Source organism: Capra hircus, chromosome 15 (genome assembly GCF_001704415.2).
Source record: "Capra hircus breed San Clemente chromosome 15, ASM170441v1, whole genome shotgun sequence".
NCBI lineage: Eukaryota > Metazoa > Chordata > Mammalia > Artiodactyla > Bovidae > Capra > Capra hircus.
The window spans coordinates 3100554-3122014 of NC_030822.1; the positions used below are offsets into that span (position 1 = coordinate 3100554).

A 21461-nucleotide genomic window follows, 5' to 3' on the forward strand; every position below is an offset into this window, starting at 1 on the left:
ATCTTTTACTTCTAACTATTTTAATTATTTCTAAGCCCTAAATTCAGTAAACTCCTTTGCCATAAACATTTTCCTCACAAATAGGCTTCAGATAGCAATCCCTCCCATGTCTTCAAGCTTTAGCCTATGTGCTCATCCTGGAACACTCTTTTGTAAAAGTCCTTAAACAAATGTCAGTGATTAACTTTATGAATTATTCTCTGAGCACAGCTGCAGAAGGCTTTGTGCCTTCTCATGTTCCTCTCAAGAACAATGAGCACCTTAATATTCCTTTTCAATCAACTCAGTAGAGGAGAGGAAAAAACAAGTCAGAATCACAAAGCCTAACTCCTTCATCCCAGGTCCATGCCTGAGGGACAAAGAGAGGGGGGTTGGGGCCATGCTTCCACTTTGTTGGTAATGCCTAATGCAGCTCTCGACAGAAAATTATTTAATCACTTAAGATGTTTTCATTAAAGTTCAGATCTATTGATATAATTAAAGAATGCCTTTGGAACTCATTGGCTTTCCTGGTAGCTCAGCTGGTAAAGAATCCTCCTTCAATGCAGAAGACCCCGGTTCTATTTCTGGGTTGGGAAGATCCACTGGAGAAGGGACAAGCTACCTACTCCAGTATTTTTGGGCTTCCCTGGTGGGCTCAGAAGGTAAAGAAAGCACCTGCAATGTGGGAGACCTCGGTTGGATCCCTGGGTTGGGAAGACCCCCTGGAAAAGGAATGGCACCCACTCCAGTATTCTGACCTGGAGAATTCTATGGACTGTATAGTCCGTGGGATCACAAAGAGTCAGCACGACTGAGTGACTTTCACTTAACTTGGAATTCACAAATATTTGAAACACCTTCTGCTGTTGAAAAATGAGAGAGAATTGTTCTTGCTTCTTTTTTTTTAAATTTAAATTTATTTATTTTAATTGGAGGATAATTACTTTACAATATTGTATTGGTTTTGCCATACATCAACATGAATCTGCCATGGGTGTACATGTGTTCCCCATCCTGAACCTCCCTCCCGCCTCCCTCCCCGTACCATCCCTCTGGGTCATCCCAGTGCACCAGCCCCAAACATCCTGTATCCTGCATCAAACCTGGACTGGCTGAGTTCATAATTGATGTTCAGTCTAGAAACACTTTTTTCTAACCTCTTTTAGGGCTTCTCTTACATCTTGGTTTCTCAGACTATAGATGAGAGGGTTTAACATGGGAATCACAACCCCATAAAAAATGGAAGCCATTTTTTCTTGCTCTTGAGACTCTATGGTACCACGGTGCAGATACATATAAGAGAGTGTTCCATAGAAAATGGTGACAGCTGTCAGGTGGGAGGCACAGGTGGAGAAGGCTTTTTTCCTTCCTGCAGCAGAAGAGATCTTCAGGATGGCAGACAAGATAAACATGTAGGAAAAGATGATGACCAATATAGTGAATGTCAAGTTAAACCCCACAAAGGCTGCTAGTACCATGATGCTGAAGTAAATATCAGAGCATGAGAGGGCCAGAATTGGGGGCTCATCACAGAAAAAGTGGTTAATTTTATTGGACTTGCAAAATGTCAGTGAGAAAGTAAAACCTACATTGACAGAAGCGTTCAGGAAACCCATGAAGTATGAACCAGTTAAGAGTTGACTGCAGACTCTCTGGGACATGACAGTTGCATAGCGAAGTGGGTTACAGATGGCCACATAACGGTCCACTGCCATAGCTGCCAGGATATAGCAATCACTTGTTACAAAGGTACCATAGACTAGCAGTTGCACCATACATCCAAAGAATGAGATGGAATTTTTGGTGCTCATCAAATTATGCAACATCTTCGGAGTGATAGCAGTGGCATAACAGAGATCAACAAAAGCCAAGTTTTGGAGGAAAAAGTACATGGGGGTGTGAAGGGAAGAGTCAGTTTTGATGAGGAGGATCATGCCAATGTTACCCACTAGGGTGGCCACATAGATCACTAGAAATACTGTGAAAAAGACATGCCAAGACTTATGCTGACCAGCGAATCCCAGGAGAATGAATTCAGTTACTTCAGCGCCATTTTTTTGTCCCATGGCTTGTAACGATTATCAGCTGAAAAGTTGCAAAGAAACAGCAGAGAAAGCTGACTGTTGTGATTCTTAAATTCTAGAACTGGAAATAGTACAATATATAACTTCACAGTAGGGTCAGAGAATAATTTCCATGACATAATTGACTGAGATATTTAAAGGCTGAACCTTGATATTTGACTGAGATATTTTTAGTTTGGGGATGTTGTTGTGGACCAAAGAGCATCTGTGTTCTCAAAGTGCAGAGTGATGGGTATTTCATAAGTATATCAATCCAGGAACAAACGAGATATACATAAAGAAATACTCTAATCATTCTTTCTTTTATGCTCCCTATACTTTAATTGGGATTCCCAGCTTGCTCAGTGGGTAAAGAATCAGCCTGCAATGCAGGAAACACAGGAGACATGGGTTCAACTCCCCTGGAGGAAGGCACAGCAACCCACTCCAGTTTTTTCTGGGGAATCCCATGGACAGAGATGCCCAGTGGGCTACAGTCCATGGGTCACAAAGAGTCAGACGTGACTGAATCAACTGAGCATGCAAGCATGCTCACATACTTTAATTAGAAATTCTAATTGGTTTAATTACTAATCATTGTATTTGAAATCCATAGAATTCTATAAGATCTTGTTTACACTCATCTTCGTATTTTTCCTTTTATCCTTTTCCTTTCCTTAACAGATCTTCCCTGCTATGATGGTCTCAGTGAAATTGTAGAGTTCCTTATGGAAGTGTTTATGACAGTATTTATGGTTGGTAAAGGATTTATTTCTTTATAAAAGTTCCAATCTTTTGTGATCCTTTACTTTTGTAAAAAACAATGAAAAATTCTCAGCATTGTGAACATTTTGTGATCATTTAAGTGCCCGATCTCCCTTTCAGTAGTTGCCCCATCACAGACTAGAAACAGAGTGTCCAAGGATGGGTGCTGGTCCGTGGACCACACATTGAGTAGCACTGCTCAGTGGTGTCCATCCGTCCTAATTTACCAGTGTGCTTTCCTAGTGATGGATAGCAGACTGCCTACAACTTGTCTCCACTCCAAATAACCCAGTGTGAAATTTTTGTAGGATGTATTCCTAGAGAAAAATTTTTTGATCTGGAGGTATACTCATATTTAAATTAGTCAAGGTTTTCCAGATCACTTTCTATAATGGATGTCCCAATGTACAGTCATACTATCCATGCATGGTGATTCCCATGTCCTCACTTCCTAGTGAAAATTTGTTATTTTCCTAATGTTTTTCTGCCAGGAAAATAGGTACAAAGTGTTGTCTCATTTTTATTCATTTGTCCCCGTTAATTACAAAAATTTGATTATTGTCTAATATTCTTCTTAGACTTTGGGGGTTCTATTGTTTTGTAAATTGCCTATTTATATTATTTATAAATCCTTCTATTGATTGATTTTATATGTTCTTTGTTTATCTAAGATTTGAATATCTTGTCAGTTGTTGCCTGAAAATTTTTCTCACGTTCTATCATCTATTAATTTTGCTTATCCTTTAGAAAATAGAAATTCTTAAATGTAAAATAACAAGTCTTCATTTATTTGCCTTATGCTTGTTTGTTTGAAAAATAAACTTAATTTCCCAGTTCATTTCCCCAGGATAGTAAAATGCAATAATAAAACTTTTTCATTTTAGGTTGCTGGCATATGGTGTTTATGGCACATCACATTTTATATCCTATGTATAATTTGATAAATCTTATTCGTGTTTCTCAGTATTTATTTTTTTAAAGAGGAAGCAGGAAAACAGGATAGAGTAATAGTAGTCACTGTGTGTCTCACTCTGTGTGTATGTGCAAAATATTTAAATATTTTAAAACCATTATGAGATTTGACTTTTATTAAAAGTTTATAGATAATAGATCCAGTATATTATAGGTAACTTCTACCAAACATTTTTGAAATGATTAATTCCAATATTTATTTATGTAAATTTGTTTGAAACACATACAAATATCAAAGAATTGGTATCCAGTGTAAGTAATTTCTATAAATTGTCCCATGGGAAAAATTCACAAATGATATAATCAGGACAATTGTAAAAGGGAAACTTATATGGCAAATAGGAAAATATCACATATAACAACTCACCAGTAATCAGATATGTGTATATTAGTACTGCCTTGAAGTAGAATTTTACACTTCTCAGTCTAAAATGCAAAGTTGAGGTGAGAATGTAGACTCACATATTTCTGATGTGGAGGTAAATTAGGATAGTCACATTGGAGACAAGTTTGGAAATATTAATAAAATTAAACACATACCTCCCTTTGGTCCATAATTTCCATTATAAGTACATACTTTGCACCAAATATGTAACTGAGCCTCCAATGAAAGTAATGACTAGGCAGCTTGCAGCAGTTGATGAATATAGTTCCGTACGTGATCAATGACTGTGATGGTGTCACTCTAGTTATGGGAAGACGCAATAAGAGGGAAGCCTTCCTGGACCACAGCAGACATGTGTCCAGAGAACTTTAACTGTGAGGCTGAGCCCAGTAACACTGCACTCAGTGGTCTACCAGCAAACTCTGCTCTGGAACTAGGAGAGAGCCTTAGCAATGTGGGTGGATGGTCATGGAATGCCTCCCAAAGTACGGTTCAGTTTATGGCCATTTGGGGTACCCGTCAACTACAAACTGGCACTGCCAAGGGCATTTGCCAGTGACCGAACAACAATGCCAAGGGCATTTGCCATCTGCCTCCACAATTTCCGCAGATTGAATCCTGTGCTCCTGCAGCTGTTGACCTTGGACGTGCCCGGAAGGGAGTTCAGGGTGGAGGCACAGGCATTTTGTGCTCCAGGAAAACTGGTAGAACAGGTCTTCAGGTAGATAGGTATTTTAAGGAACTGATTTCATGATCTGAATCCTTGCATCTCCTCATATCTAGGAAAGCACTAAATCCGTTTGTGATGACATCAGCTCCTTGTGACAAGCAGAAAACCTCTTATAAAGTTGAGCTTCCCCCACTACCTCTTCGGAGCAGCTTCTCAGAACTATCTAAGGTGCTGTCTCCAGGACTGCAGCCCTTATTTTGCCTCAAATAAAACTTAACTCAGACACACACACGAAGTACATATTCTAGATGAATTAATGACTACAAAAACAAAGATATATAGGCACATTAGTGGGCTTTAGAAAGCATCACTAAGAACAAAGCTAGTGGAGGTGATGGAATTCCAGTTGAGCTGTTTCAAATCCTGAAAGATGATGCTGTGACAGTGCTGCACTCAATATGCCAGCAAATTTGGAAAACTCAGCAGTGGCCACAGGACTGGAAAAGGTCAGTTTTCATTCCAATCCCAAAGAAAGGCAATGCCAAAGAATGCTCAAACTACCGCACAATTGCACTCATCTCACATGCTAGAAAGTAATGTTCAAAATTCTCCAAGCTAGGCTTCAGCATTACGTGAAGCGTCAACTCCCTGATGTTCAAGCTGGTTTTAGAAAATGCAGAGCAACCAGAGATCAAATTGCCAACATCTGCTGGATCATGGAAAAAGCAAGAGAGTTCCAGAAAAACATCTATTTCTGCTTTATTGACTAAGCCAAAGCCTTTGACTGTGTGGATCACAATAAACTGTGGAAAATTCTGAAAGAGATGGGAATACCAGACCACCTGACCTGACTCTTGAGAAATCTGTATGCAGGTCAGGAAGCAACAGTTAGAACTGGACATGGAACAACAGACTGGTTCCAAATAGGAAAAGGAGTATGTCAAGGCTGTATATTGTCACCCTGCTTATTTAACTTCTGTGCAGAGTACATCATGAGAAACGCTGGACTGGAAGAAGCACAAGCTGGAATCAAGATTGCCAAGAGAAATATCAATAACCTCAGATATGCAGATGACACCACCCTTATGGCAGAAAGTGAAGAGGAGCTAAAAAGCCTCTTGACGAAAATGAAAGAGGAGAGCGAAAAAGTTGGCTTAAAGCTCAACATTCAGAAAACAAAGATCATGGCATCCGGTCCCATCACTTCATGGGAAATAGATGGGGAAACAGTGTCAGACTTTATTTTTTTGGGCTCCAAAATCACTGCAGATGGTGATTGCAGCCATGAAATTAAAAGATGCTTACTCCTTGGAAGAAAAGTTATGACCAACCTGGATAGTATATTCAAAAGCAGAGACATTACTTTGCTGACTAAGGTCCTTCTAGTCAAGGCTATGGTTTTTCCAGTAGTCATGTATGGATGTGAGAGTTGGACTGTGAAGAAGGCTGAGTACCGAAGAATTGATGCTTTTGAACTGTGGTGTTGGAGAAGACTCTTGAGAGTCCCTTGGACTGCAAGGAGATCCAACCAGTCCATTCTGAAGGAGATCTGCCCTGGGATTTCTTTGGAAGGAATGATGCTAAAGCTGAAGCTCCAGTACTTTGGCCACCTCATGCGAAGAGTTGACTCATTGGAAAAGATTGTGATGCTGGGAGGGATTGGGGGCAGGAGAAGAAGGGGACGACCGAGGATGAGATGGCTGGATGGCATCACGGACTCGATGGATGTGAGTCTGAGTGAACTCCAGGAGATGGTGATGGACAGGGAGGCCTGGCGTGCTGCTTTTCATGGGGTCGCAAAGAGTCGGACACGACTGAGCGACTGAACTGAACTGAACTGAACTGAGACCTGTAAATAGGGCTTCCCTGGTGGCTCAGATGGTAAAGCATCTGCCTACAATGCGGGAGACCAGGGTTCGATCCCTGGGTTGGGAAGATCCTCTGGAGAAGGAAATGGTAACCCACTCCAGTACTCTTGCCTGGAAAATCCCATGGACAGAGGAGCCCGGTAGGCTACAGTCTATGGGGCTGCAAAGAATCAGACACGACTGAGCGACTTCACTTCACTTCACTTCACTTCAGACCTGTAAATATGTGTACATATGAATGCATACACAGAAGAATGTTCATAGCAGCATTCTTGAATTCAGGAAAACTAAAATAAATCCGGGATGGGACCAGATGCCATGATCTTCATTTTCTGAATGTTGAGCTTTAAGCCAACTTTTTCACTCTCCTCTTTCACTTTCATCAAGAGGCTTTTTAGCTTCAGCTTTTTATTTCTGAGTAATAAAAAGCAAGTTGCCGAAGTTAGATGGTGGTTACATGAATAACTCATTTGAAAAAACCCTGATGCTGGGAAAGATTGAAGGCAGGAGGAGAAGGGGATGACAGAGGATGGGATGGTTGGATGGCATCACTGACTCAATGGACTTGAGTTTGAGCAAGCTACGGGAGTTGGTGATAGACAGGAGGCCTGGCGTACTTCAGTCCATGGGGCTGCAAAGAGCTGGACACAACTGAGTGACTGAACTGAACTGAACTATAAGAATGCTTGTTATATTATTTTAAATATGTTTTTACACACCTTAAATATTGTGCAATGACAGAAGTTCCTCACAAAAACCCCACATCCCCATACATCAGTAGAGGGCTCCTTCCTATGGAGTCAGTAACTCCAGACAGAGCTCTGCCTCCACAGATGCGGTGGTCAGTTTGGGATAAGAAGGGGCCTTTAGTGGCGGGGATGGAGTGTAGCAAACCAAACCCTGTGCCTGATGTCAACATTCTGGCTCTTTCAAACATCTTGAGAAATGAACACAGTGGGATAACTCTGCAGTGAAGGAACAAGAAACAACTCTCTCCTTTCAACACTGAGTGAGAGCTAAAGGCCAATAAGTATGTGAGTTGTCTCAGGTAAATTTACGGTGAAATAAACTACATGCAGCACTGTCAAGGAGGCTTCCATCTGGTAGGTGAAAGCACTTGTCAGAGGAAGCTAACATTGATCATAAGTCCACTTAACTAGAATCTTGATGAGATAATGACACTTGCTGTGTTAATCATTTTGAATTTCAAATAAAAAGTATGCCATGGCATTTTTCAAGTTATGTAAAAATCATTACAAAGGCACACACACACACACACACAAACACATAGAACCTAAGTCTTTGAACTTGCTTCACCTGTTCTGAGACCTGCTGCTTTGCAGCTTCATTTGCATTCAGGACTATGCAGTAGAAAGGACCTGAGTTTGAACTCCAGTCCTGCAGCCTCACAGAGAAAAGTGATGTAACTCTACCCCCCAGCTTCAGTTTTACCTTATATAAAATTGGGATCACAGAATTACTTATAAGGTATGAGGCTCATTGCGACACCATGCACAGCAGCAAAAGTTTGGGAACAGAGTTAAATAAATCAGAATAGATTCATGCCATGAATCATGGGTTTCCCTTGTGGCTCAGACAGTAAAGAATCTGTCTGCAATGCAGGAGACCCAGGTTCATTCCTTGGGTTGGGAAGATCGCCTGGAGAGGGGTTTGGCAACCCACTCCAGTATTCTTGCCTGCAGAATTGCATGAACAAGGAGCCAGGCAGGCCACAGTCCATCGGGTCACAAAGAGTCAGACACGACAGAATGATGAACACTTTCACTTTTTCTTTCATGAATCAATATATAGCCCAAGAAGCATGAGATAAATACATACTCTTATGGAAAGGTGTTCACATCAGATTGCCAAATGAACAAACCAGGTTGCAGAATAGTATGTAAATCTGGACTCTCTTAAAATAATACTTTTTTGTTTTGAACTCACCCTCCTTTAGCTAATTTTCTTTATTTACCCATGAAAAAGCTCTGGAAGGATTCATGCCAAACTTTAAATTGTTATCCTTGGGCATGGGAGTAGATAGAGGAGGTCTTTAAAGTTCAGCACTTTTTCATTTTAAAATAACTTTGTTTTACATGATGAATGTGACTTAAAGTGATGTGGTTTATACAAACTCTCCAGCACAGGGCCAGCCATTGAATGAACACTCAAAACTGGTCATAACACATGCAAATAACACACTGAAGTCTTGTATTGCTGACTACTAATCATTCATTCATTCATTATATCTTTCAGTCAATGTTCATTCCTATCCTCAGACATCACTCAGCCCAGTTCGAAGTTCCCTTTCTCCATTTCCACTGCGTCATCAGGGATGAAGCCTTTATTCTAGGTCTCACGGTGAAACTTACTAGAACTTTGACCCTTTCGTTCCACCATTTCCAGCACACACTGGGATGATACATGACTGTTTGAAAAATGGGCTGTGCTCTGGTCTACTTACATGAGAGTTTCATCCAGATTCTTGTTCTGCAACTGGTACAGGCTGATTGCCCACCAAGGTCTCTGTGTGCTTCCTTCTAACTGGGGAGTTTAAAGCTGAAGCCTAAGGGATCAATACTTGCTCCCTTGAGAGCCTGAGCTTCCAGGGGCTGTAATGGAATCAGAATAAACAATGTTCAGTAGTTATTTCTGCTGAAGAACATTTAAGCTTTCTCTAGAGAACATACATTTAATCATGTTACTGTCATTGGGGGCTTTTCTTTGTGTGTTGTCTTGTTACAGAACAATTTCTTAAAAATTTTTTGTTATGAGTCAGGTTGAATAATTTTTATTATGCCTAAGAATATGCATTCACTTCTAAAAAACTGGTCTCATCACCAAAATCAGAAAAAAATAGAGCTATCTGGAAAAAAGAAAGCCCAAATTAATATAAATTTATAATCAGACAGAGTTACTACTATTTGAATACATTTTTTATATTACCACTTTGACCATTGTTTTTTATTTGAAGGAAAAACTGACTCTAATCTCTTTCTTTCTAATAATGTTAACATTTTAAAATGAGCCCTGGATAAAGACACTCTTTCTTTTGGTTACACTTTGCACCATGAGAATACTTCAGTTAACAGTCTGTGGAATAAGAGATTTTGAGTAGTCCTTGGCTATCAGGCTGCTAGGGTTAAATCTTTAATCAGTGAAAGAAGAAAGTTAGATTCAATGAGTCTGTAACTTCTTGTTGAAGGAAAGTGATTGGCAAAGGCTGGTGAACTGACATTCAATATTCCTCATTTTGAGTAGACCAAAATCCAACTTATTTTTGGCTGTTGCTTTTGCAACAAAGACTCATTTTTCCTTCATAGTAACAGTTTGGGAGTCAAGGTTCACGTTTTGTGATTTTCTCAGTCCCTTCCACATGCTGGTTGCCTCACAGTCTAACCTGTTTGCTCTAGTGCTAGACACTACACTTCTCAAATCAGGAAAAAGGATCCCGGAGGGTAGGGTGACCACTGCATCCACACTCTTGGTCAGGAAGACAAAAGCTTTCCCCAAGCCCAGCAGACTTCTGCTTACACCGCACAGAGCCCTGCCTCTGTCCTGCCCCACACGTCCTCCATTACTCGCTTTCAGTGCACCTGCGGTCTACAGCTCTGCCGGCGTTACTAGCGGCAGGTTTCCCACGGTGTGTGTCTGCTTCTCTGCCTCAGGAATGTCTCATACGCTGCGGAAGACATCGAGTGACCACCAAGCAGTGGGGGAGGAGAAGGGAACAGCTGTCTGATGCTCTGGTTCTCCAGGGGTCAGGTGTCTGGGACATGTTACACAGTTCAGTGAAATCCCTCGTGTCACTGAGTTGCAGTCTCCTGGGTGTCAGACAGCTGATATATTCATCCTTTCCGTGCTTTGCTCCTTCTGTATATCATTCTTTTTGCTCTCTTCCTGTGCTGCTTGGACAGTTCTCTCCCAAAAGTTTAGTACACTGCATAGTAGGAGGGAACTGTCCTTGTAGGACGGCCGTCAGTTCAGACAACAGCCAAAAGGTCGAGGGTCCTCAGAGCCACTCTTACTCATGGTTGTTGTTTAGTCACTAAGTCATGTCTGATCCTTTGTGACCCCATGGACTTCAGCACACCAGACCTCTCTGTCTTTCACTATCTCCCAGATTTTCCTCAAACTCGTGTCCATTGAGTCAGTGATGCCATCCAAGCATTCTCATCCTCTGTCACCCCCTTCACCTCCTCCCCTCAATCTTTCCCAGCATCAGGGTCTTTTCCAGTGAGCTGGCTCTTCCCATCAGGGGGGCAAAGTATGGAGCTTCAGCTACAGCATCAGTCTTTCCAATGAATATTAAGGGCTGATTTCCTTTAGGACTGACTGGTCTGATCTCCTTGCAGTCCAAGGGATTCTCAAGGGTCTTCTCCAACACCACAGTTCAAAACCATCAATTCTTAAGCCCTCAATCTTCTTGATAGCCCAACTCTCACATCTGTACATGACAACTGGAAAAATGTTAGCTTTGATGAGATAGACCTTTGTTGGCAAGTGATGTCTCTGCTTTTTAATATGCTGTTTAGGTTTGTCATAGCTTTTCTTTCAAGCGGCAAGTATCTTTTCATGGCTGCAGTCACCATCCACTGATTTTGGAGCCCAGGAAACTAAAATCTGCGTTTGTAGCTGATTTACACATTAGGGGTCTCCACAGTCATCCTCCGTTTTGCTAATTCACTAAAATGACTCAATGTCATGGACTGAATTTTCATTCTCAGCCACCAAATTCTCTTTTGAAACCTTAACCCCAGGGTGATGGGTTTAGGAGGTTGGGCCTTTTGGTTGTAGGTAGCTCATGAGGATGCGGACCAAATGAAGAGGTCTATCGCCCTTAAAGGAGACCCTGGAGAGTTCTCCAGTTCTTTTCCCACCCTATGAGGACACAAGGTCGGCTTTCTGCAACCCAGGAGAGGGCTCTCACCAGACTCCAACCTTGCTGGCACTCTATCTCAGACTTCTAATCTCCAGAACTGCTACAAGTAAGTTTCTATTGTTTAGGAGCCATTCGGTCTATGTAAATTGCAATACAGCCTGAACTAACACATCTGGAATGCACTGTACATATAATTACAGTATTACTACAGCAAAAGGATACAAATAGTAACAAGCCAAAGGAAGATACATAGAGGGCAAAGTCTGTCAGAGTTTCAAACTTGTAGCTCCCATTATTCTTAGGGATGCATCACCCCTCTGGGTGTCAACGTGTGGCAATACACATGGAGTGTGGTCAGCCCGGCAGCTCACCTGAGCCTCTGGTGTGCACAGCTCCTTTCTGGGCTGTGCACCATTGCTCATGTGGCTGACCTCCATTTCTCCATCACTCTTGGAGTTTCAGGATAATACCTTTAGTCTCCAGTTCCTCTGGATGTCGGAACCGATAGGGCACATCTCAAGCTCCCATCATATGTCACATTGTTAAGACTGTCCAGTGTTCAAAACCTCCAGGCAAACAAAGATGCTTCTTCTAGGGAAGGCATTTCAGGGACTTTGAGTTGCCCTCCTGTAAAGTGAATGCTAAGGTCAGACCTTTCTGCAGGTAAGGTTAATTCTTCACTACCCACCCCCACATACATTACCTTTACCCAAGGCCCTGTCTCAGGAATGCTAACTAAAACACATGCCATTCTAGCTACAGCAGAAACTGGAAAGTAGAATATCTATTTATTGTGTGCGTTACCTTCTGTATGGGTTCTTTTTAGGTAGGAATAAGAGGAAAGTGGACAGTGGATAGGAGAACAAGTATATTTTACCCCAGCTACTGAATACATATAAGGAATGGTGCATAGATTCTTTAAGTTCTGTAGGTATTTTCTCCAGGTCATTCTTGATCAAAACCTTTGTGTGTGATACTGTGTATTATTCCATCTTGGTCTAGACTAATTTTTCTATAAAGTTAGGCATGTTTGCCAATTCTTGACTTCCAGTTTTGGTTGAGCCTTGATCACGTCTTAGAGAGAGTTTCTGGATCCCTGAAGCCCTTATGATACAGGATGTTACAAGAACAATTAGCTGTTCTGCACGGTGGCTAGCATTCTTTCTCATTGCACTGACCATAGTTAGGATTTTTTTCTGCATTGTCTGTTCATTCTTTTAGTAAACACTTTATAGGCACCTAATATATTCCTGCATTATTAGATACTGGTGTTACAGTAATGACCAAACTGCAAATTATCATTGATTTACAGAGATTAAATTTCATATATATATACCTATGGCAGTATGAAAGAATTGATCAGCTAAAATATACACATATTTTTAAAATGTTATTAAAGTGTAGTTGGTTTATAATGTTGTATTGGAAGGACTTCATTGGAATCAGTCGTTCATTGGAAGGAATGATGCTGAAGCTGAAACTTCAACACTTTGGCTGCCTGATATGAAGAACTGACTCATTGGAAAAGACCCTGATGCTGGGAAAGATTGAAGGCAGGAGGAGAAGGGGACGACAAGGATGAGATGGCTGGATGACATCACTGACTCATGGACATGAGTTTGAGCAAGCTCCAGGAGCTGGTGAAGGCCAGGGAAGCCTGGCATGCTACAGTCCATGGGGTTGCAAACAGTCAGACATGACTGAGCAACTGAACTGAACTGAATGTTCTATTAGTTTCTAGTATACAGCAGAAGTGATTAAATTATATATTCATATTCTTTTCCATTATGATTTAATCACTGGATAGTGAATATAATTCTGTGTGCTATACAGTGGGACCATGTTGTCCATCCATTCTCTCTATATTAATGATTTGCATCTCCTAACCCTAAACTCCCAATCCACCCCTCTCTACAATTCCTTCCCCTTGGCAGTCATGTCTGTTCTCTATGTCTGTGAGTCTGTTTCTCTTTCGTAGACATGTTCATTCCTGTTGTATTTTACATTCCACATGCAAGTGATATCATACGGTATAAAAAGTAATCACTCCAGGCAGTAACAAGTTGAGTAGGTTATAAAAATGACCACAAATTCTTTCCTTCAATGCAGTCTCAGCATTTCAAGGTGATGTGTCCGATCCTTTCACTAAATGGTGGAGTCAGTTCCTCTGACTCCTTAAATCTGAGCTGGCCGTGCGACTTGCTATGATCAATGTCGTATCAGCAAAGGCAGCAGACACTCATGACTTGGATATGCTTGGCGCTCAGCATTAGTAGTTTATGCCCAAGCAAGAAGGACTTATTCCTTATTGACTGTAGAGCTTCTTTTGTTTCCTTATTTCATAGGCAGTAGATAAGGAGGTTTAATATGGGGTCATAATGCCACAAGATAAGGATACTTTTCCCTAGTCTTCAGAGTTGATAGATCTAGGCTGTAAGTACGTGAGAGAGGGAGCTGCAAAGAATGATGAGAGCAAGATGCCTGTGGCAGAGGACTTCTTCTTTCCGCATAGCAAAGGGAAAGCTCAGGATGGTGAAAGATATGTGTATATGAGAAAACAAGCACCACCACAGCTCAAAATGAAGTTAATATATAGAATAGATTAACATTTCACTAAGTGTATTTTTAATGACTCATTGAAATGATTATAGATTTACTTGCAGATGTAAGGAATAATACAGTGAGATCTTTTGTTCAGTTTTCCCAGATTCCTCTTGGGACAGGCAGAGAAACAGTTCCCAAAGATCTTCATATCCTAATACCTGGAATCCGTAAATCTGTTAGGCGTGGCAAACAGGAAGTAAGGTAGCAGATAGGCTGACCTAGAGCTGGAGACATTAGTTTGGATTTTCCAAGAGTCTTTAAAATTGGAAGAGGGAGGCAGAACATTGACGGTCAGACAGAGATTTGAAGATGCTGTGCGCTGTTTGTATTGAAGATGAAGAAAATGGTTAGAGTCAAGGAATACAGGTGATTTCTAGAAACCGAAATAATCAAGAAAGTAGATTTTTCTAGAGTCCCTCAAATGAACACAGCCCTGCTGACACTTTTCTCTAGAGACCCATTTTTACTTGCTAACTTCCAGAACTCTAAGATAATGTATTTGTGTTGTTTTAAGTCATTAAATTTGTGGTAATTTGTTACAGCAGCAATAGAAAACTAATACACCCCTAATGGTAGCATTTAAAAAAACCATATTATTAATATTACAAGTAGGATATTGACCTTGATGCGGTCCACTGATTTACTCAGATTTCTTCAATCTGAGTGTTTGTAGTAAGTTCTGTTAACATTTTATCACCTCTCTAGCTTCCTTTGTTCACCACTACAGTCAAGATACTGAACACTTTCAATGAGGCTCTACCACAAGATTTCTTGTAAATCAACTTGATGGGAAAAGACCTCTGGTTTAAAAAAGAGAGTCCCCATGAGCATTTCTAACTACCACTCTGAATTCACATGAGTTTGTAATTGAAATTTGCATTATTAGGTAATAAATTAACAGAACCTTGTGCTGGATTGTGAATACCTTAGCTATCTGGCAGAAACAAAATCAAACTATGAGGAGTACTATAACGATATTCCAGATTACCTTAAGATTTCTGCAGGTAAAATCAGTAAAAAGAAATTATAATTAATATATACATATATTAACAAAAAGTTATCCTAAACAAAGCTAAGCAGAAACAACAGATAATTAATAACATGGGGTTTGGAATATTGGAATTACCAAGTACAGAATATAAAATAATAGATTTTTTTATTATTTAAGGAAATTTAAAAAATTAAAATAAGACTGTCTTACGTTACCAAAGACACTTAGTGCTGTGCTAAGTTTCTTCAGTGCTGACTGGGAGACACTATGGACTGCAACCTGCCAGTAATAATAAAACACAGAAGTGAGCAGAGCAAAATCCTCAAAGTGTTGAGAGAAAATAATCAGTCTAGAATTGCACATCCATGGATCAACTATACAAAGGGGGGCAAAAGCATCATCTACATTGCTTTAATGCCAGAAATATCTATCCTGAATCTAGTCATGAAGCTCTATACAGTCAGCAAAAACAAGATGGGAAGCTGACTGTGGCTCAGATCATGAACTCCTCATTGCCAAATTCAGACTTAAATTGAAGAAAGCAGGGAAAACTGCTAGACCATTTAGGTAGGACCTAAATCAAATCCCTTATGATTATACAGTGGAAGTGAGAAATAGATTTAAGAGCCTAGATCTGATAGATAGAGTGCCTGATGAACTACAGCATGAGGTTCATGACATTGTACAGGAGACAGGAATCAAGACTATCCCCATGGAAAAGAACTGCAAAAAAGCAAAATGACTGTCTGGGGAGGCCTTACAAATAGCTGTGAAAAGTAGGGAAGTGAAAAGCCAAGGCGAAAAGGAAAGATATAAGCATCTGAATGCAGAGTTCTAAAGAATAGCAAGGAGAGATAAGAAAGCCTTCTTCAGTGATCAATGCAAAGAAATAGAGGAAAAGAACAGAATGGGAAAGACTAGAGATCTCGTCAAGAAAATTAGAGATACCAAGGGAACATTTCATGCAAAGATGGGCTCAATAAAGGACAGAAATGGTCTGGACCTAACAGAAGCAGAAGATATTAAGAAGAGGTGGCAAGAATACACAGAAGAACTGTACAAAAAAGATCTTCATTACCCAGATTATCACAATGGTGTGATCACTCATCTAGAGCCAGACATCCTGGAATGTGAAGTAAAGTGGGCCTTAGAAAGCATCACTATGAACAAAGCTAGTGGAGGTGATGGAATTCCAGTTGAGCTGTTTCAAATCCTGAAAGATGATGCTGTGAAAGTGCTGCACTCAATATGCCAGCAAGTTTGGAAAACTCAGCAGCGGCCACAGGACTGGAAAAGGTCAGTTTTCATTCGAATTCCAAAGAAAGGCAATGCCAAAGAATGCTCAAACTACCGCACAATTGCACTCATCTCACATGCTAGTAAAGTAATGCTCAAAATTCTCCAAGCCAGGCTTCAACAATACGTGAACCATGAACTTCCTGATGTTCAAGCTGGTTTTAGAAAAGGCAGAGGAACCAGAGATCAAATTGCCAACATCCGATGGATCGTTGAAAAAGCAAGAGAGTTCCAGAAAAACATCTATTTCTGGTTTATTGACTATGCCAAGGCCTTTGACTGTGTGGATCACAATCAACTGTGGAAAATTCTGAGAGAGGTGGGAATACCAGACCACCTGACCTGCCTCGTGAGAAACCTGTATGAAGGTCAGGAAGGAACAGTTAGAACTGGACATGGAACAACAGACTGGTTCCAAATAGGTAAAGGAGTGCGTCAAGGCTGTATATTGTCAGCCTGCTTATTTAACTTCTATGCAGAGTACATCATGAGAAACACTGGACTGGAAGAAACACAAGCTGGAATCAAGATTGCTGGGAGAAATATCAATAACCTCAGATATGCAGATGACACCACCCTTATGGCAGAAAGTGAAGAACAAAGAGTCTCTTCATGAAAGTGAAAGAGGAGAGTGAGAAAGTTGGCTTAAAGCTCAACATTCAGAAAACGAAGATCATGAAATCTGGTCCCATCACTTCATGGGAAATAGATGGGGAAACAGTGGAAAGAGTGGCTGAGTTTATTTTTCTGAGCTCCAAAATCACTGCAGATGGTGACAGCAGCCATGAACTTAAAAGACGCTTACTCCTTGGGAGGAAAGTTATGACCAACCTAGATAGCATATTAAAAAGAAGCGACAATACTTTGCCAACAAAGGTCCATCTAGTCAAGGCTATGGTTTTTCCTGTGGTCATGTATGGATCTGAGAGTTGGACTGTGAAGATTAGGCTGAGCACCGAAAAATTGATGCTTTTGAACTGTGGTGTTGGAGAAGACTCTTGAGAGTCCCTTGGACTGCAAGGAGATCCAACCGGTCCATTCTAAAGGAGATCAGTCCTGGGTGTTCTTTGGAAGGAGTGATGCTAAAGCTGAAACTCCAGTACTTTGGCCACCTCATGCAAAGAGTTGACTCATTGGAAAAGACTCTGTTGCTGTGATTCAGGGGGTTGCAGAGTTGGACACGACTGAGGGAATGTACTGAACTGAGGGATTGTATAACAACAATGTATCCTGCTTGAGGACAGTTTCTCCTTCCTGAAAACCTTGTAATTAATATTTCAGAATGTAAATTATGGGAGTGGGTCTTGTAGGATCTTTCTATTGTTAAGTTCTAATCCTGTTATCCTAAAATGTAAATTGTGGGGGTGGGTCTGGAAACATTTTCACAAAGTTGAGACATTCTTTTGATTTATTGTAATAATCAATTAAAAATTATGTAGTTCCCTTGCTAAAGACTAGCGAGGAGGGCACTCTCTGTTCCCCCTTCTGATGTCTATGTCAGAAGCTTTCTCTGTCCCTTTTTCACTTTAATAAAACTTCTGCCACACAAAAGCTCTGAGTGATCAAGACTGGTCTCTGGTCCTAAAGCTAAATCTTTTCCGGAGATCACATATCCGACATTGTTCACCATAAGCTATCAATATCTGGTGTTGTCACACGCAAGCTCTATTTTTCGGAGCACAAGTGATCTACTGCAGTCTCAACTAGCCAATGCCAGTATTGATTCACACACATGCAGCATACACATAACAAGCATGGTCCCACAAACAAAAGGACAAACTGAGTGGCTCAACGGAAACATACACACACACACACACACACACACACACACAAACACAAACAAGAAATAAGTTACAGTTGCACAGACAGAAAATCAGAATGCTGTAGTCTAAAATTCCACTTCCGCTCCCAGATGGAGGTCTCTAAACATAGTGGCTCAGCTCTCAAAGGAGAACAGACAGAAAGGAGCTCACTTCCTGCAATGGAAGGAGCCCAGACGGAGTGGAGAAAATTCCCAGCCTGCACTAGCTGGAGTGACTTACCCCAGGTGACATCAGATGTGGACTATAGCTCTGGGCATTTGTCTGCTCCAAACAGCCTCATGCTTTGGGAGAGCTGGCACCTGTCCTGGAGAGTCCTTCCCAGTTCTGGACAGCAAAATGCACTCCAGCAGCTGCTGGAAAATTGGGAAAGGGTGGCCTCAAGCCAGGGTCAACCTGCCACAGGCACAAGTGATCTACTGCAGTCACCATAAATAGTTACTGAAAACACAAGTTCATGTGCCTGATGCACAGTGAGGCCAAACGCTAAACCATTGGCATTTGGAACAGACAAAGGTTGATCACAGGACCATAGAAAGAGTTGGGTGGCTCATGCCCTAAGACCCCCAAAGTTACTAAAACTTTCAGCAAAGCCCTTTTAAAAGCAAGAGGGGAGGAAGGGTTGCCGTTAGTTGTTGCAAACTTGTTGGTGTCAGATCCTTTGTTCTCAAAGTCAGGTCATGGTCAAGAAATGATGTTTCTGTAAATCTCTACCAAATGAATGTTATGCTTTGTCCTGCCCAGAAAGGGTAAGATCCCAAGGCAATTCACCCTCCAATGTCCCGGTCCAGGCGAAGAGGAGGCAGATCTCTGTCGGCAGTTCCCTCAGGGCCAGGTCCCTGGACTCTGCCCAGGTGTCACTGCTGAGGGAGCCAGATGCCCAACCCAACTGGTCCTCAGGTTCCGCAGGCTACCACAGAGAAGAGGACACAGATGGGACCTAGGCAGACTGCCACTGCTAATCAGCTAGCCACGGCCATGACAGGGGAGAGGTTCACTGCTTCCTCGAGGCCTGGTTCAAGGCTGGCCAGTGGCCTTGGTGAGGCCTCTGACACCCTACAGAACACAGTTCCCGGCCTGTCCTCTGGCCCGGCGGGCCCAGGACCGCTTGAGCTGGAGGGCCTTGGGCAGAACGCCAGGCCCCGCCCCTCACCTCACTCACAGCCTCACTGGGGTAGAACGCCAGGCCCCGCCCCTCACGTCACTCACAGCCTCACTGGGGTAGAACGCCAGGCTCCGCCCCTCACCTCACTCACAGCCTCACTGCGGTAGAACGCCAGGCTCCGCCCCTCAACTCACTCACAGCATCACTAGGATAGAATGCCAGGCTCCACCCCTCCACTCACTGCCCCCCTCGCTGGGGAGAACGCCAGGCTCCGCCGCTCACCTCACTCACAGCCTCACTATGGTAGGACGCCAGGCTCCGCCCCTCACCTCACTCACAGCCTCACTGGGGAGAACGCCAGGCTCCACCCCTCACCTCACTGCCAGCCTCGCTGGGGAGAACGCCAGGCTCCACCCTCACCTCACTGACAGCCTCACTGGGGTAGAACGCCAGGCTCCACCCTCACCTCACTGACAGCCTCACTGGGGTAGAACGCCAGGCTCCGCCCTTCACCTCACTGCCCGCCTCGCTGGGGAGAACACCAGGCTCCGCCGCTCACCTCACTCACAGCCTCACTAGGATAGGACGCCAGGATCCGCCCCTCACCTCACTGCCCGCCTCGCTGGGGAGAACACCAGGCTCCGCCGCTCACCTCACTCACAGCCTCACTAGGGTAGATCGCCATGCTCCACCCCTCCAATCACTGCCCCCCTCGCTGGGGAGAATGCCAGGCCCCGCCCCTCACCTCACTCACAGCCTCACTGGGGTAGAACGCCAGGCTCCTCACCTCACCTCACTGCCCGCCTGACTGGGGAGAACGCCAGGCTCCACCCCTCACCTCACTGCCTCCTCCCTGAGGAGAACGCCAGGCTCCGCCTTTCACCTCACTCACAGCCTCACTAGGGTAGAAACCAGGCTTTGCCCTTCACCTCACTGTCCGCCTCGCTGGGGAGAACGCCAGGCTCTGCCCCTCCACTCCCTGCCCGCCTCCCTGGGGAGAACGCCAGGCCCCACCCCTTACCTCACTGCCCGCCTTGCTGGGGAGAACGCCTGGCTCTGCCCCTCCACTCACTGCCCGCCTCCCTGGGGAGAACGCCAGGCCCCACCCCTCACCTCACTGCCCACCTCGCTGGGGAGAACGCCCGGCCCCGCCCCTCACCTCACTCACAGCCTCACTAGGGTAGAACGCCAGGCTCCACCCCTCCACTCACTGCCCCCCTCGCTGGGAGAACGCCAGGCTCCGCCCCTCACCTCACTGCCCGCCTCGCTGGGGAGAATGCCAGGCTCCGCCGCTCACCTCACTCACAGCCTCACTAGGGTAGTATGCCAGGCTCCGCCCTTCACCTCACTCACAGCCTCACTAGGGTAGAAACCAGGCTTTGCCCTTCACTTCACTGTCCGCCTTGCTGGGGAGAATGCCAGGCTCTGCCCCTCCACTCACTGCCCGCCTCCCTGGGGAGAACGCCAGGCCCCACCCCTCACCTCACTGCCCACCTCGCTGGGGAGAAAGCCAGGCTCCGCCCCTCACCTCACTGCCCGCCTCCTTGGGGAGAATGCGAGGCCCCACCCCTCCGCTCCTCGCCCGCCTCGCTGGGGAGAACGCCCGGACCCGCCCCTCACCTCACTCACAGCCTCACTGGGGTAGAACGCCAGGCTCCGCCCCTCACCTCACTCACAGCATCACTGGGGAGAACATCAGGCTCCACCCCTCACCTCACTGCCTGCCTCCCTGGGGAGAACGCCAGGCTCCGCCCCTCACCTCACTACCCACCTCGCTGGGGAGAACGCCAGGCTCCGACCTCACCTCACTCACAGCCTCACTAGGGTAGGACGTCAGGCTCCGCCCCTCACCTCACTGCCCGCCTTGCTGGGGAGAATGCCAGGCTCCACCCTTCCGCTCACCGCCCGCCTGGCTGTGGAGAATGCCAGACCCCGCCCCTCACCTCACTGCCCGCCTTGCTGGGGAGAACGCCTGGCTCTGACCCTCCACTCACTGCCTGCCTCGCTGGGGAGAACGCCAGGCCCCACCCATCTGCTGACAGCCCGCCTTGCTGGGGA

At 43.8% G+C, this 21461-nt stretch overlaps 1 protein-coding gene and 1 non-coding gene across 2 annotated transcripts in view; both read right to left on the reverse strand.

The window, feature by feature from the left end:
- The window catches only part of LOC102169497, a 38313-nt gene that overhangs the window by 15215 nt on the left and 1637 nt on the right, over nt 1-21461 (reverse strand). The window contains exons 2-3 of the transcript XR_001919195.1: nt 11959-12214; nt 9170-9317 (exon numbers count right to left, since the gene is read on the reverse strand). This is a non-coding gene — a transcript (uncharacterized LOC102169497). The remainder of the gene's footprint in view (nt 1-9169; nt 9318-11958; nt 12215-21461) is intronic.
- Nucleotides 1052-2059, reverse strand: LOC102169204 (putative olfactory receptor 5AK3). Its single transcript, XM_005690276.3, has one exon. It carries the CDS (start codon nt 2046-2048, stop codon nt 1119-1121), a length of 930 nt encoding a protein of 309 aa, XP_005690333.1. The 5' UTR covers nt 2049-2059; the 3' UTR covers nt 1052-1118.

Bases quoted from the DNA above. Each gene is read 5' to 3' on its own strand.
- LOC102169204 (XM_005690276.3), bottom strand. From the start codon at position 2,048: ATGGGACAAAAAAATGGCGCTGAAGTAACTGAATTCATTCTCCTGGGA.